We start from the raw sequence: 17,031 nt of genomic DNA on the forward strand, positions 1-17,031 counted from the left end.
GTCTGCATTGTACAGTAGGATTGCTGACACCGTACTCTGTATACATTGGTATGTGTGTGTATATGTGCGTATGTGTGTGTGTGTGTGTGTGTTTGGGTTGTACCTGTAAAAGTGTAGTTAAGCGGTCCATCCGAGGGTGTGTGAGTGTGTATTGTCCCGGTGCTAGTCATGTTGATGTGGTAGAGTCGTATGATGCCATTGGCTTTAGAGGGAGGGGCCCAGCTGAGCCTTAGAGAGCCAGGACCCAGAGCTGTAACTATGGGAGAACTCACTTCCTCTGGTACCCCCTGCACAGTTACAGCCATGACCTAGAGAGAGAGAGAGACCTGTTAGTCACTGACACATACAGAGAAACAGAATGCTCGGAACATGACATCATTACCTACCTACGCAATGAGAAACGTGGTATTGGCACTGACCCTGTATATAGCTTTCTGTCTTTTTCCTTATTTATCCTGTTTTCTTTATTATATACACTACCGGTCAAAAGTTTTAGAACATCTACTCATTCAAGGGTTTTTCTTATATTTGAGATTCTTCAAATAGCCAACCTTTTCCTTGATGACAGCTTTGCACACTCTTGGCATTCTTTCAGCCAGCTTCACCTTGAATGCTTTTCCACCAGTCTTGAAGGAGTTCCCACATATGCTGAGCATTTGTTGGCTACTTTTCCTTCCCTCTGTGGTCCGACTCATCCCAAACCATCTCAATTGGGATGAGGTCAGGTGATTGTGGAGGCTAGGTCATCTGATGCAGCAAACCATCACTCTCCTTCTTGGGCAAATAGCCCTTACACAGCCTGGAGGTGTGTTGGGTCATTGTCCTGTTGAAAAACAAATGATAGTCCCACTAAGCCCAAACCAGATGTGATGGCGTATCGCTGCAGAATGCTGTGGTAGCCATGCTGGTTTGGAATATGACCGACAACGATGAGAGAACTGGCAGTGTGGTGCCAGGACAATAACCTCTCCCTCAATGTGAGCAAGACAAAGGAACTGATCGTGGACTACAGGTATAAGGCGGGCCGAACAGGCCCCCATTAACATCAACGGGGCTGTAGTGGAGCGGGTTAAGAATTTCAAGTTCCTTGGTGTCCACATCATCAACGATCTATCATGGTCCAAACACACCAAGACAGACGTGAAGAGGGCACGACAACACCTTTTCCCCCTCAGGAGACTGAAAAGATTTGTCATGGATCCCCAGATCCTCAAAATGTCCTACAGCTGCACCATCTGAGAGCAACCTGACTGGTTCCATCACCGCCTGGTATGGCAACTGCTCGGCATCTGACCGCAAGTCGCTACAGAGGGTAGTGCATACAGCCCAGTACATCACTGGGGCCAAGCTTCCTGCAATCCAGGACCTATATAATAGGCTGTGTCAGAGGAAAGCACATAAAATTGTCAGAGACTCCAGTCACCCAAGTTCTAGACTGTTTTCTCTGCTACCGCACGGCAAGTGGTACCGGAGCGCCAAGTCTAGGACCAAAAGGCTCCTTAACAGCTTCTACCCTCAAGCCATAAGACTGCTGAACAATTAATCAAATGGCCACCGGACTATTACTTTGTACGCTGCTGCAACTCGCTGTTTATTATCTATGCATAGTCACTTCACCCCTACCTACATGTACAAATGACCTCTAACCTGTACCCCGCACACTGACTCGGTACCGGTTCCCCCTGTATATAGCCTCGTTATTGTTATGTTATTGTGTTACTTTTTATTATTTTTTACTTTAGTCTATCTGGTAAATATTTTCTTAACTCTTTTTGAACTGCACTGTTGGTTAAGGGCTTGTAAGTAAGGTCCACACTTGCATGTGACAAATAAAGTTTGATTTGATTTGGTTAAGTGTGCCTTGAATTCTAAATAAATCACAGACAGTGTCACCAGCAAAGCACCCCCACACCATAAATGGGAAATACACATGCAGAGATCATCCGTTCACCCACACCACGTCTCACAAAGACACGGCGGTTGGAACCAAAACCTCCAATTTGGACTCCAGACCAAAGAACACATTTCCACCGGTCTAATGTCCATTGCTCGTGTTTCTTGGCCCAAGCAAATCTCTTCTTCTTATTGGTGAACTTTAGTAGTGGTTTCTTTGCAGCAATTCGACCATGAAGGCCTGATTTACGCAGTCTTCTAACTCTGTGTCTTCCATTCCTGTGGCGGTCTTCATGAGAGCCAGTGTCATCACAGTGCTTGATGTTTTTTGCGACTGCACTTGTTCCGTATTGACTGACCTACATGTCTTAAAGTAATGATGGACTGTCGTTTCTCTTTGCTTATTTGAGCTATTCTTGCCATAATATGGACTTGGTCTTTTACCAAATAGGGCTATTTTCTGTATACCACCCCTACCTTGTGACAACACATTTGATTGGCTCAAACGCATTAAGAAGGAAAGAAATTCCACAAATTAACTGTTAACAAGGCACACCTGTTAATTGAAATGCTTTCCAGGTGACTACCTTATGAAGCTGGTTGAGAGAATGCCAAGAGTGTGCAAAGCTGTCATCAATGCAAAGGTTGGCTATTTGAAGAATCTCAAATATAAAATATATTTTTATTTGCTTAACAGTTTTTTGTTTACAACATGATTCCATATGTGTTATTTCATAGTGTTGATGTCTTCACTATTATTCTACAATGTAGATAATAGTAAAAATAAGGAAAAACCCTTGAATGAGTAGATGTTCTAAAACTTTTGACCGGTAGTGTAAATATTATTTAAAAAGGGGAGTAGAATTCCACTCTCCGTGTGTATTTCCCTGGTCTATTCAGATATGAAGCAACAGAGGGGAGATAGATAAGAGGGGATACAACGAAAGAGGAAAGTGATTGACCCAGGCATTGAACCAGCTGCACTACAGCAGCATTTGAAGGTTTTACTATTTGCAAGGCTCATTGCATGGTTGTATCTGACCAGCCAGTTGCTGTGGATGAGAATATGTGCTAAATGACTCAATTCAAAGTGCAAACAACAACAACACCAAACAAAGTGTGTAAACTTTGCACCCGGTGTGAACGTTTAGTGAATGTGGAGTGACCAAAGAGAATTACCTGGCAATCTGGTCCTCATGGTAGCAGGGATATCCTGGTCTAATAGAATGTCACTACTGTTTCCCTCTGCTGTCCCACACCCTGACACACTATTAGGACAAGACCACAACACCTAGTTACCACGCTGTTCTCCCCCTCCTTCCTCCCATCCCTCCCTTTGTTACATTCAATTCTTCTCTCGTTCTCCCTTTCCCCCATCACCCCCTTTCTCCTTCTCTCCCTGACCGTTTCCATTCTCTTCACTTACCCTCTCCCTGGTCTCTTTCTCCCTCTTTCCCTTTCTATCTCTTTCTATCTCTCGCAACTCCCCCATCTCTGACTCTTTCTCTTCCCTGCACTTTATCTCTCTCTCTCTATCTTCCATCTCTCTCTCTTTCTCTTCCCTGCACTTTATCTCGCTCTCTATCTTCCATCTCTCTCTCTTTCTCTCTCTCTCTCTGACCCTTTTTGTTACCTTCACTTCTTCTATCTCCCCCCTCTCTGGTCTCACTCTACCCCTGATCTCGCTCTACCCCCCCTCTCTGGTCTCGCTCTACCCCTGATATCTCTCTACCCCCCCTCTCTGGTCTCACTCTACCCCTGATCTCGCTTTACCCCCCCTCTCTGGTCTCGCTCTACCCCTGATACCTCTCTACCCCCCCTCTCTGGTCTCACTCTACCCCTGATCTCGCTTTACCCCCCCTCTCTGGTCTCTCTCTACCCCTGATATCTCTCTACCTCCCCCTCTCTGGTCTCTCTCTACCCCCCCCCCCCCCCCCTCTGGTCTCTCTCTACCCCCCATCACTCTCTACCTCCCCCTCTCTGGTCTCTCTCTACCCCCCATCACTCTCTACCTCCCCCTCTCTGGTCTCTCTCTACCCCCCATCTCTCTCTACCTCCCCCTCTCTGGTCTCTCTCTACCTACCCTCTCTGGTCTCTCTCTACCCCCCCCCCCCCCTACCCCTCTCTGGTCTCTCTCGACCCCCCATCTCTCTACCTCCCCCTCTCTGGTCTCTCTCTACCTCCCCCTCTCTGGTCTCTCTCTACCCCCCAGCTCTCTTTACCTCCCCCTCTCTGGTCTCTCTCTACCCCCCCTCTGGTCTCTCTCTGGTCATCAGTGTATCCGTCGTCATGGCAGCAAGCTCCGGTGTGTGTGTGTAATTGATGTGGTTGTGTATTGGTTTAGCTTGGGTTAGGCCATAATTGGGACTGTTTGGCCAATCCAAACAGGTGTACAAACTAATCCACCTCACTCACTCAGGGCCACTGTGTGTGTACGTGTGTGCAGGCTTGTTCTGAAGAATAAGTTCTAGACCATTCTCTCTCTCCCTACCTACCTACCTACCTACCTCCCTCCCTCTCTTTCTGTCAGTCCAGGGGTTTGTGTACAGGGCTAGTCTCGAGACAGAAGAGTGTGCTGTTAGCAACATAATTAGATCTAAAATTAGCCAAAAGCCAGAAAGACAGTTTTCATCTGGGCTTTCATCACCTATAAGCCAGAGAAATTAATTATTGTGTGATATCAGTGGAGTCCCAGAGAGATAGCTGGGCCTCTGTTCTCAAGCCATTAAGCTGCTATCAGGAATATCATGTCTGCTCAGCACTCCTGAACCCACCAGAGAGAAGAGAGAGAGAGAAGAGAGAGAGAGAGAAGAGGAGAGGGAGAGAGAGAGAAAGAGAGAGAGAGAGCGAGAGAGAGAGAGAGAGAGAGAGAGAGAGAGAAGAGGAGAGGGAGAGAGAGAAAGAGAGAGAGATAGAGAGAGAGAGAGAGAGAAAGAGAGAGAGAGAAAGAGAGAGAGAGAGAAAGAGAGAGAGAAAGAGAGAGAGAAAGAGAGAGAGAAAGAGAGAGAGAAAGAGAGAGCGAAAGAAAGAGCCCAACTGGCTTAATAACATGGGTTCAGACATGAATACACCGCACCATGCTTTTCTGTTCACTTCCTACACTATAGGTAATGGTCTGTTATCCTTGTCTCTGTCTGTAGGAAATCAACCATAACACATCAACCTAATCTACATAAACACACTTCATAATGAAACATAAGATACACATGTGAATACAACCACAAACGCCAACAAGAGACATCCTAGGAGGGGGACTATGTACTGTGAAATGTAGTCACACCCATAATATCAAGTATGAAGTAAAGTTATTGTATTATTTGAAGAAGGATCGGTCAGATTTGATTCAGAGAAAGAGCTTGGCCTGTCTCTCTACATTAAGGGTGCACCTTGCCTCCTCTCAAGTGCTTCAGCTGGCTAAATTGGAGAACTACTTGAGAGTAGAGCAAATGGTGCTTGGTTCAATGAAGCCCTGGTTATCATTACAGTCATCAAGAGGTGGTCATACTGAGGGATAATCTAGTGTAAAATGAAGTGTTCCACTACTGTAAAATAAAACAAGACTTAACTTCACACTCAGGTGCATGAAACCATCAGAGCCTTGAAGATAGAATTAGAAATGTAAGCTACTAGAACAGACATGATTCCCTTATCTTGACGAGGTTAACCAACAGTAGTGTCTTTATGTAATGCAGTTCTGAATGTTTTATCTTCCTGAACACATCCCAGGTCAGGGTTGAAGTAGATATGAACTAGAGGGAAGAAGGCAGAACCATGTGACCTCTGAGGTGAAGAATATGGAAACGTGGCTTTGTCTGAAATAGCACTTTGTCCCCTATATAGTGCACTAGTTTGGGCCAGGCCAAAGAGGATGCTATTCAGACACATCCTGCGTCATGCAGCACATTGACAGGTCAGTGTTGAAGGGTCAATAAGTCAGAGTTTAGAGGTGAGGCGGCCCACCTGTGAGCTGTCGGTGCAGCCGGCGGTGTTACAGGCCCGGAGCCAGTACCCGTACTCCTGGAACGGATGGATCCCACCCACATCTGTAAAGCTCATCTCGTCTCCTCGGTAACGCTCCTGTCCGTCACGCAGCACCACGTAGTGGCTGATGTCACCTGGTGGAACGGGAAACAGACCAATGAGAAAGAACAAATGTGTGTGTGTGTATGTGTGTTTGTGTGTGTGTGTGTGTGTTGTCGAGGCTTACCATTGGGCTTGGCGGGAGCCTGCCAATGTAGTTGTACGACGTCATCACGGTCGCCTAGGCGACTCCAGTGGGGCGGGGCCATTCCCCAGGGCGTGTCCTCATTGGTTGTCACCACAGTGACGTTGCTGTAGCCACGCCCATAACTGTTCCAGGCCGATACTCTGTACTCATAGGTGGTATAAGGCTCCAAGTCTGAGTCTGGGAATATAGTTATAACCAGTTATAAACAGTAATAACCAAGTAATAACCAAGTAATAACCAAGTAATAACCAGAATCAGTGGTCAATAGTGAAGTAACAAGACACAGAAAGTAGCAGTACAAAAAAGGCCATATAAAAGATTCAGCAACATGACCGTAAAAGTCAAGTTATGCTGTCTCATGGGGAGAAAAGCAAGTATACACTCAGTATACACTCAGAATCTGATAATTCTGGATCCTATTTTGACAGGTTGCACATTAAAATATCTATCATGAAATAGCTTACTTTTTTAATCCCGGCTACCATCTCAGTTGTCTTACTTGGCACTGGAAAATAATTGTCTAGAGCCCTGCCGCTAATGTAAAGTAAAATGTATTGTTGTATTTATCTTTATCGAGTAAAACAGTTACATTGATCGCAATTTGACTTTTTGTCCATATTGCCAAGCTCTAGTGGCAATGTTGTGTTTGTATTTCTGTGAAACCCTGACATTGGTGATTTTAATAATTCGTTTGCAATGTAGCCAGCGTGGCTCATTTTTATCTTAAGGGTATGTGGTTAAACTGAGGTTAGTAGTGGATGTCCGGTGTGTAAGATGTGTGTATGAGGTGTTTGCATGTGTTTCTGTGGTATTAAAGCATTGCGTGTGTTTGCAGTTTGAGTTGGTGATTGTGTGTGTGTGTGTGTGTGTGTGTGTGTGAGTGTGTGTGTGTGTGTGTGTGTGAGTGTGTGTGTGTGTGTGTGTGAGTGTGTGTGTGTGTGTGTGTGAGTGTGTGTGTGTGTGTGTGAGTGTGTGTGTGTGTGTGAGTGTGTGTGTGTGTGTGTGGGGGGGGGGGGGGGGCGTGAGAAACATCTGGTGGATGGCGGGGCAGCGACAGCTTTATGTTCCTCTGCCCAGATGGTGTCACAGCGTCGACTAGAATCACTCTCTTCTCCTTTCCTCCACACAATGCCAACACACACACACACACACACACCCTCCACCCCGCATACTACCATTAGTCTTGATTAAACAGACGTAACTAACCAAATAAATAATGTGCAGAAAGAGTACACACGCAGACACGCACGCACGCACGCACCCACGCGCGCGCACGCACACACACACACACACACACACACACACACACACACACACACACACACACACACACACACACACACACACACACACACACACACACACACACACACACACACACACTCACTCACTCACTCACTCACTCACTCACTCACTCACTCACTCACTCACTCACTCACTCACTCACTCACTCACTCACTCACTCACTCCGGCCAGATAAATAAGAGTGAGACCTCAAGTGGTGTTTAAATGGCCATCTTAAAGTTGTAATGATACAGAGGTGCTCGCAGGCCCACGACACCACCCACCAGAGACTTACAGCCATTAGCAAACAAGCAGCTGTTTCAGCACATGTTAGTGTGAGTGTGGAATGTCATGGAAAATGCATTGGTCTCCAATGTCACATGAATTTACACAATCATTTATTTGTTGCCACAGCTACAACTTGCTCAGTAAGGTTGTTTCTGATTGGTCAAGACTTGAAGCTACTCTAAATAACTACTGAGGGTGCTAATGAAGTTGTAGTGTTGAATGTAATGTACAGTAGTCATACCTGTGTAGCTGTATCTATTGGCCAGTAGTCATACCTGTGTAGCTGTATCTATTGGCCAGTAGTCATACCTGTGTAGCTGTATCTATTGGCCAGTAGTCATACCTGTGTAGCTGTATCTATTGGCCAGTAGTCATACCTGTGTAGCTGTATCTATTGGCCAGTAGTCATACCTGTGTAGCTGTATCTATTGGCCAGTAGTCATACCTGTGTAGCTGTATCTATTGGCCAGTAGTCATACCTGTGTAGCTGTATCTATTGGCCAGTAGTCAAACCTGTGTAGCTGTATCTATTGGCCAGTAGTCATACCTGTGTAGCTGTATCTATTGGCCAGTAGTCAAACCTGTGTAGCTGTATCTATTGGCCAGTAGTCAAACCTGTGTAGCTGTATCTATTGGCCAGTAGTCAAACCTGTGTAGCTGTATCTATTGGCCAGTAGTCATACCTGTGTAGCTGTATCTATTGGCCAGTAGTCATACCTGTGTAGCTGTATCTATTGGCCAGTAGTCAAACCTGTGTAGCTGTATCTATTGGCGAGTAGTCAAACCTGTGTAGCTGTATCTATTGGCCAGTAGTCATACCTGTGTAGCTGTATCTATTGGCCAGTAGTCATACCTGTGTAGCTGTATCTATTGGCCAGTAGTCATACCTGTGTAGCTGTATCTATTGGCCAGTAGTCATACCTGTGTAGCTGTATCTATTGGCCAGTAGTCAAACCTGTGTAGCTGTATCTATTGGCCAGTAGTCATACCTGTGTAGCTGTATCTATTGGCCAGTAGTCATACCTGTGTAGCTGTATCTATTGGCCAGTAGTCATACCTGTGTAGCTGTATCTATTTGCCAGTAGTCAAACCTGTGTAGCTGTATCTATTGGCCAGTAGTCAAACCTGTGTAGCTGTATCTATTGGCCAGTAGTCAAACCTGTGTAGCTGTATCTATTGGCCAGTAGTCAAACCTGTGTAGCTGTATCTATTGGCCAGTAGTCAAACCTGTGTAGCTGTATCTATTGGCGAGTAGTCAAACCTGTGTAGCTGTATCTATTGGCCAGTAGTCATACCTGTGTAGCTGTATCTATTGGCCAGTAGTCAAACCTGTGTAGCTGTATCTATTGGCCAGTAGTCATACCTGTGTAGCTGTATCTATTGGCCAGTAGTCATACCTGTGTAGCTGTATCTATTGGCCAGTAGTCAAACCTGTGTAGCTGTATCTATTGGCGAGTAGTCAAACCTGTGTAGCTGTATCTATTGGCCAGTAGTCAAACCTGTGTAGCTGTATCTATTGGCGAGTAGTCAAACCTGTGTAGCTGTATCTATTGGAAAGTAGTCAAACCTGTGTAGCTGTATCTATTGGCCAGTAGTCAAACCTGTGTAGCTGTATCTATTGGCCAGTAGTCAAACCTGTGTAGCTGTATCTATTGGCCAGTAGTCAAACCTGTGTAGCTGTATCTATTGGAAAGTAGTCAAACCTGTGTAGCTGTATCTATTGGCCAGTAGTCATACCTGTGTAGCTGTATCTATTGGCCACTCCACTGTAGATCAAATCTTCTTGGGAGGAGCAGAGGGCTGGATCAGACTGTTCCAAAGGAGTGTGTGTGGTCAGGGGGGTGTGTGAGGTCATGAGTGAGTGTGTAGTTTGCGGTGAGTTTAGCGTTGTAGTTTCAGGTGTGTGTGTGGTGTGGACCCAGGTACAGATGTAGAGAGACATGTTGAAGGAACAGGACCCACAGTAGGCTGTGGAGGCAGCAGAAACTGAACACAGAGTACTGGGAGAACACTGGGCCTGGAAAGGAGACAACACACTGCAGTTAGACACACACACACACACACACACACACACACACACACACACACACACACACACACACACACACACACACACACACACACACACACACACACACACACACACACACACACACACACACACACACACACACACACACACACACGCACACACACACACACACTTGTTTTAATATCCTTGTGGGGACCTAACAATTTATTCCCATTCAAGATCCTCTTTTCCATAACCCCTAACCCTTAACCTAACTTTAACCGTAACCCCAAACACTAACCCCAAACCTAAGTCTAACTCCTAACCCTAAACCAAATTTTAACACTAACCCTAACCTCTAAGCCTAAAATATCCTTCTCTTATCCATGTGGGGACTTCTGATCCATATTTGTATTTCACTGTGTCTAGTATTCATATGACTGTATATACAGCATGTGTGTTTATGTCTGTTACCATTAACTGTAACTAAGCCATGGTATGGTATGTCTATACCGGTTGGTTTCTTCAGGAATCCATGTGTGTGAACATGTGAGTGAGTGTAGCGTGGCTGCTGCCTTAATGACATCATTAGGAGATAATGACAGTTCCTCTCCAGTCCTCTCCTCTCTCTCTCTTATCCTCCTCTTACCTTTCTTGCTCTCATGCTGGGATAGGAACACACTATCACAGCCTGGGAGCAACTGATAAATGGACTATGGCTCAGGTCCCTGACTCCTGAGGAGTGTGTGTGTGTGTGCATGTGTGTGTGTGTGTGTTCAGATATGTAGATATAGATATACATTCAGACCTGCTGTCATCTCACATGGCTACGACAAAGTCCAATATACACTACATGACCAAAAGTATGTGGACACCTGCTCATCGAACATCTCCTTCCAACATCATGGGCATTAATATGGAGTTGGTCCCCCTGTATCTGCTATATCAGGCTTTCCACTAGATGTTGGAACATTGCTGCGGGGACTGGCTTCATTCAGCCACAGGAGCATTAGTGAGGTCGGGCACTGTTGTTGGGCGATTAGGCCTGGCTCGCAGTCGGCCTTCCAATTTATCCCAAAGGTGATAGATGGGGTTGAGGTCAGGGCTCTGTGCAGGCCAGTCAAGTTCTTCCACACCAATCTTGACAAACCATTTCTGTATGGACCTCGCTTTGTGCACGGGGGCATTGTCATGCTGAAACAGGAAAGGGCCTTCCCCAAACTGTTGCCACAAAGTTGGAAGTACAGAATCGTCTATAATGTCAATTGTAAACTGTATCGTTAAGATTTATTATTCTTCCTCCACCAAACTTTACAGTTGGCACTATGCAGTTGGGCAGGTAGCATTCTCCTGGCATCCGCCAAACCCAGATTCGTCCGTAAGACTGCCAGATGGTGAAGCGTGATTCATCACTCCAGAGAAAGTGTTTCCACTGCTCCAGAGTCCAATAGCGGCGAGCTTCAGACCACTCACACCAGCCGACGCTTGGCATTGCGCATGGTGATCTTAGGCTTGGGTGAGGCTGCTCAGCCATGGAAACCCATTTCATGAAACTCCCGACGAATAGTTCTTATGCTGACGTTGCTTCCAGAGGCAGTTTGGAACTCGGTAGTAAGTGTTGCAACCGAGGACAGATAATTTTTGTGTGGCCTACCACTTTGCGGCTGAGCCCTTGTTGCTCCTAGACGTTTCCACTTCACAATAACAGCACTTACAGTTGACCGGGGCAGCTCTAGCAGGGCTTGTTGGAATTGAAGAAGTCAGGTAGAGACACATACAGTATAGTATGTACACTACTACAGATACAACCTCCCCACCCCCTACACAGAGTCATAGACAGATGACTCTGCCTCCTTACCTCCTTCACTAGTCCAGATGACACTCTGTCATAGACAGATGACTCTGCCTCCTTACCTCCTTCACTAGTCCAGATGACACTCTGTCATAGACAGATGACTCTGCCTCCTTACCTCCTTCACTAGTCCAGATGACACTCTGTCATAGACAGATGACTCTGCCTCCTTACCTCCTTCACTAGTCCAGATGACACTCTGTCATAGACAGATGACTCTGCCTCCATACCTCCTTCACTAGTCCAGATGACACTCTGTCATAGACAGATGACTCTGCCTCCTTACCTCCTTCACTAGTCCAGATGACACTCTGTCATAGACAGATGACTGCCTCCTTACCTCCGTCACTAGTCCAGATGACACTCTGTCATAGACAGATGACTCTGCCTCCTTACCTCCTTCACTAGTCCAGATGACACTCTGTCATAGACAGATGACTCTGCCTCCTTACCTCCTTCACTAGTCCAGATGACACTCTGTCATAGACAGATGACTCTGCCTCCTTACCTCCTTCACTAGTCCAGATGACACTCTGTCATAGACAGATGACTGCCTCCTTACCTCCGTCACTAGTCCAGATGACACTCTGTCATAGACAGATGACTCTGCCTCCTTACCTCCGTCACTAGTCCAGATGACACTCTGTCATAGACAGATGACTGCCTCCTTACCTCCGTCACTAGTCCAGATGACACTCTGTCATAGACAGATGACTCTGCCTCCTTACCTCCGTCACTAGTCCAGATGACACTCTGTCATAGACAGATGACTCTGCCTCCTTACCTCCTTCACTAGTCCAGATGACACTCTGTCATAGACAGATGACTACCTCCTTACCTCCGTCACTAGTCCCAATGACACTCTGTCATAGACAGATGACTCTGCCTCCTTACCTCCGTCACTAGTCCAGATGACACTCTGTCATAGACAGATGACTCTGCCTCCTTACCTCCTTCACTAGTCCAGATGACACTCTGTCATAGACAGATGACTCTGCCTCCTTACCTCCTTCACTAGTCCAGATGACACTCTGTCATAGACAGATTACTCTGCCTCCTTACCTCCTTCACTAGTCCAGATGACACTCTGTCATAGACAGATGACTCTGCCTCCTTACCTCCGTCACTAGTCCAGATGACACTCTGTCATAGACAGATGACTCTGCCTCCTTACCTCCGTCACTAGTCCAGATGACACTCTGTCATAGACAGATGACTCTGCCTCCTTACCTCCTTCACTAGTCCAGATGACACTCTGTCATAGACAGATGACTCTGCCTCCTTACCTCCTTCACTAGTCCAGATGACACTCTGTCATAGACAGATGACTGCCTCCTTACCTCCGTCACTAGTCCAGATGACACTCTGTCATAGACAGATGACTCTGCCTCCTTACCTCCTTCACTAGTCCAGATGACACTCTGTCATAGACAGATGACTCTGCCTCCTTACCTCCTTCACTAGTCCAGATGACACTCTGTCATAGACAGATGACTCTGCCTCCTTACCTCCTTCACTAGTCCAGATGACACTCTGTCATAGACAGATGACTGCCTCCTTACCTCCGTCACTAGTCCAGATGACACTCTGTCATAGACAGATGACTCTGCCTCCTTACCTCCTTCACTAGTCCAGATGACACTCTGTCATAGACAGATGACTGCCTCCTTACCTCCGTCACTAGTCCAGATGACACTCTGTCATAGACAGATGACTCTGCCTCCTTACCTCCGTCACTAGTCCAGATGACACTCTGTCAGCACACACATGTCTGTGGGGGTTGTAGCCCACTCCGTTACAGCACTCCTCTTCCTGGTTGATGACCTCTGACCCGCAGCACTGCAGATGAACCGTTCCGTTACCAGCAGGATGCATTCTAGGAAAACCATCATGGCCAACACAGCAGAGCGATGTGGAGGAGTTCAAATAGTCCTCCCCACAGCAGGACAGACCTGGGGGTACACACACACACAAGCAAGCACACACATGTATCACGCATGCACGCACACACACAATTAGTGAAGCGTTAGTTCAAATGTGTGAAAACAGGACTCAGTCTCAGACTGAAACTGAAACTAACCATCTTAACCAAATCACCAAAATAAAGTGTCTTCTTCTGTGTGTGTGTCATTGTGTGAACACACCCGTTGCTGTCTGTGTGTCTGTGCATGTGTGTATGTGTGCGCGAGTGTGTGTGTCTATATCCTCCCTGGGACTCCCTGAAATGTGTTGTCAAAGCTGTGACACGTGCGTTGTGTACGTCATTTGTGTAGTTTGCGTGTTGCTGAGCCTGCCTGCTGCCACACGTCCACCGCCATTACCCATCAGCCCTCTCTCCTCTGCTCATTACCCGTCAGCCCTCTCTCCTCTGCTCATTGTCCGTCAGCCCTCTCTCCTCTGCTCATTGTCCGTCAGCCCTCTCTCCTCTGTTCATTACCCGTCAGCCCTCTCTCCTCTGCTCATTGTCCGTCAGCCCTCTCTCCTCTGCTCATTGTCCATCAGCCACTTCTCATCTCTCTTGCTCTCTTCATCCCTCTATTCTTCTTCCTATTTCTCACTAGCTTTCCCTCCCTCCCTCCCTCCCTCCCTCCCTCCCTCCCTCCCTCCCTCCCTCCCTCCCTCCCTCCCTCCCTCCCTCCCTCCCTCCCTCCCTCTCTCTAATGGCAGTGCTTCTAATGCAGTTTGACTGCACCAGCATGGACCCACCACCTGACATGATTCCACCGCAGCGAGCAGAGACACACACCTCTACACAAAGAAAGGTTAAATAAACAAATATGGGATCTCCACCACCTAAGGACGGGTGACGACATACACTGAGAATTAAACGGATATCGTGAATGTGAACGACGTAGGACATTAAAGATGTTTTCCGCTATAATAGTATTCCCCATTGCTGCTGCATGTAGAATGTTAAAGTGTGGGGGAGGGACACGCGTGTATCCTGAGCTGGTATCTGTGACAGAGACGTGTGATGTCTCTCTGCCATGACACCCTAACCTTGACTATCATGGTTAAAATGGAAAAATGGCTTCTGTTCATCTCAAGATGTTCTAAAGGAGGGAAGAACAAAGCCTTTCTCTGCTCGCTGCTCGTCTTCATCTGTCACTCTCAAGCATGACTAGCTAATGTCCTCTAGACATACAGCCATATCTACTACTGTACTGAGCTAATGTCCTCTAGTCATACAGCCATAACTACTACAGTACTGAGCTAATGTCCTCTAGTCATACAGCCATAACTACTATTGAACTGAGCTAATGTCCTCTAGTCATACAGCCATAACTACTATTGTACTGAGCTAATGTCCTCTAGTCATACAGCCCTAACTACTACTGTACTGAGATAATGTCCTCTAGTCATACAGCCATAACTACTACAGTACTGAGCTAATGTCCTCTAGTCATACAGCCATATCTACTACTGTACTGAGCTAATGTCCTCTAGTTATACAGCCATCACTACTACTGTACTGAGCTAATGTCCTCTAGTCATACAGCCATATCTACTACTGTACTGAGGTAATGTCCTCTAGTCATACAGCCATAACTACTATTGTACTGAGCTAATGTCCTCTAGTCATACAGCCATATCTACTACTGTACTGAGCTAATGTCCTCTAGTCATACAGCCATATCTACTACTGTACTGAGCTAATGTCCTCTAGTTATACAGCCATATCTACTACTGTACTGAGCTAATGTCCTCTAGTCATACAGCCATAACTACTACTGTACTGAGCTAATGTCCTCTAGTCATACAGCCATAAGTACTACAGTACTGAGCTAATGTCCTCTAGTCATACAGCCATAACTACTATTGTACTGAGCTAATGTCCTCTAGTCATACAGCCATAACTACTACTGTACTAGTCATAAAGCCTGTAGTGGTTCTAACAGAACACATAACCCTCTCTATATTAGTTCCATACCTCTGTAGCAACTGACAAAGCACAGAACCCCTTTCTATTGCAGTTCCAGATCTCTGTGGTAGTGACTGTAACAGTGTGTGAGTCCTGTGTTCTTCCTATAGTTCCAGATCTCTGTGGTAGTGACTGTAACAGTGTGTGAGTCCTGTGTTCTTCCTATAGTTCCAGATCTCTGTGGTAGTGACTGTAACAGTGTGTGAGTCCTGTGTTCTTCCTATAGTTCCAGATCTCTGTGGTAGTGACTGTAACAGTGTGTGAGTCCTGTGTTCTTCCTATAGTTCCAGATCTCTGTGGTAGTGACTGTAACAGTGTGTGAGTCCTGTGTTCTTCCTATAGTTCCAGATCTCTGTGGTAGTGACTGTAACAGTGTGTGAGTCCTGTGTTCTTCCTATAGTTCCAGATCTCTGTGGTAGTGACTGTAACAGTGTGTGAGTCCTGTGTTCTTCCTATAGTTCCAGATCTCTGTGGTAGTGACTGTAACAGTGTGTGAGTCCTGTGTTCTTCCTATAGTTCCAGATCTCTGTGGTAGTGACTGTAACAGTGTGTGAGTGGTACGTTCTCTCTGTGGATAAACCACCACAACTGTAATTACCCGGCTACCTAGTTCCACGGTGATAAATGGCTAATTGCTTAATACTCTAATCAGTGTTCGTTCTTTGCGCATATAAACTCTGACAGAGCCATTAATCCACACGCTCTTTTCACTCAGCCGCCAAACGGATGGCTTCAGCTGATTCTCTCTTGCTGCCGCGTGCAGGCTCTGTGGCTCCGCCGAGCGATGCGGCATAAATCACGGGCCGTCGTGACATAAAGATGTCTGACGCGCTAACTCACTTAGGGACGGCAGCTGTTGCGGAGCCGGGCTCGGTGGCGATTCCCAGGGCGCATCACTTCAGCTTCAATGACTTGCAAATAAACAGCTCAACAGTTTTCCAAAATAGCTTTCTCCTCTCCAGCAGCAACACACACACACACACACACACACACACACACACACACACACACACACACACACACACACACACACACACACACACACACACACACACACACACACACACACACACACACACACATGCAAACACACAACACACACACGTCCCTGTCCTATCTTCCCTTCCACTTCCCTTCCGGATGCCCTCCGCTATTTACAGGGTGTTTAATCAGCTTTACCACCTCCCTCCCTTCCTCTTTTCATTCCTTCCTCAGGGAAATGTGAACTTTGATACTGTGACCTGGTCAAATCAAATCGAATTGTATTGTATTTGTCACATGCTTGGTAAAACAACAGGTTTAGACTAACAGTGAAATGTTTACTCACGGGCCCTTCCCAACAATGCAGAGAGAAAATAGAGAAATAATAGACAAGTAATAATGATGCTTACAGTGACTGTTCAAAACCCCTCCATCCATCCATCTGTCCTTTTCTACCTCCCCCCTTCTCCTATTCCACTTCCCCCCATCCTCTTTCCATCCCTTTCACCTTACATCCAAGCAGTAGAGAGAGAGAGAGAGAGAGAGAGAGAGAGAGAGAGAGAGAGAGAGAG

At 46.4% G+C, this 17,031-nt stretch overlaps 1 protein-coding gene across 1 annotated transcript in view; it reads right to left on the reverse strand.

The window, feature by feature from the left end:
• Window positions 1-17,031, reverse strand: part of ush2a (Usher syndrome 2A (autosomal recessive, mild)) — a 462,322-nt gene that overhangs the window by 83,495 nt on the left and 361,796 nt on the right. The window contains exons 57-61 of the mRNA XM_071365050.1: window positions 13,285-13,508; window positions 9,431-9,710; window positions 6,101-6,298; window positions 5,854-6,008; window positions 104-308 (exon numbers count right to left, since the gene is read on the reverse strand). Coding sequence (XP_071221151.1) covers window positions 104-308; window positions 5,854-6,008; window positions 6,101-6,298; window positions 9,431-9,710; window positions 13,285-13,508 — 1,062 coding nt within the window. The remainder of the gene's footprint in view (window positions 1-103; window positions 309-5,853; window positions 6,009-6,100; window positions 6,299-9,430; window positions 9,711-13,284; window positions 13,509-17,031) is intronic.

Source organism: Salvelinus alpinus, chromosome 25 (genome assembly GCF_045679555.1).
Source record: "Salvelinus alpinus chromosome 25, SLU_Salpinus.1, whole genome shotgun sequence".
Lineage (NCBI taxonomy): Eukaryota > Metazoa > Chordata > Actinopteri > Salmoniformes > Salmonidae > Salvelinus > Salvelinus alpinus.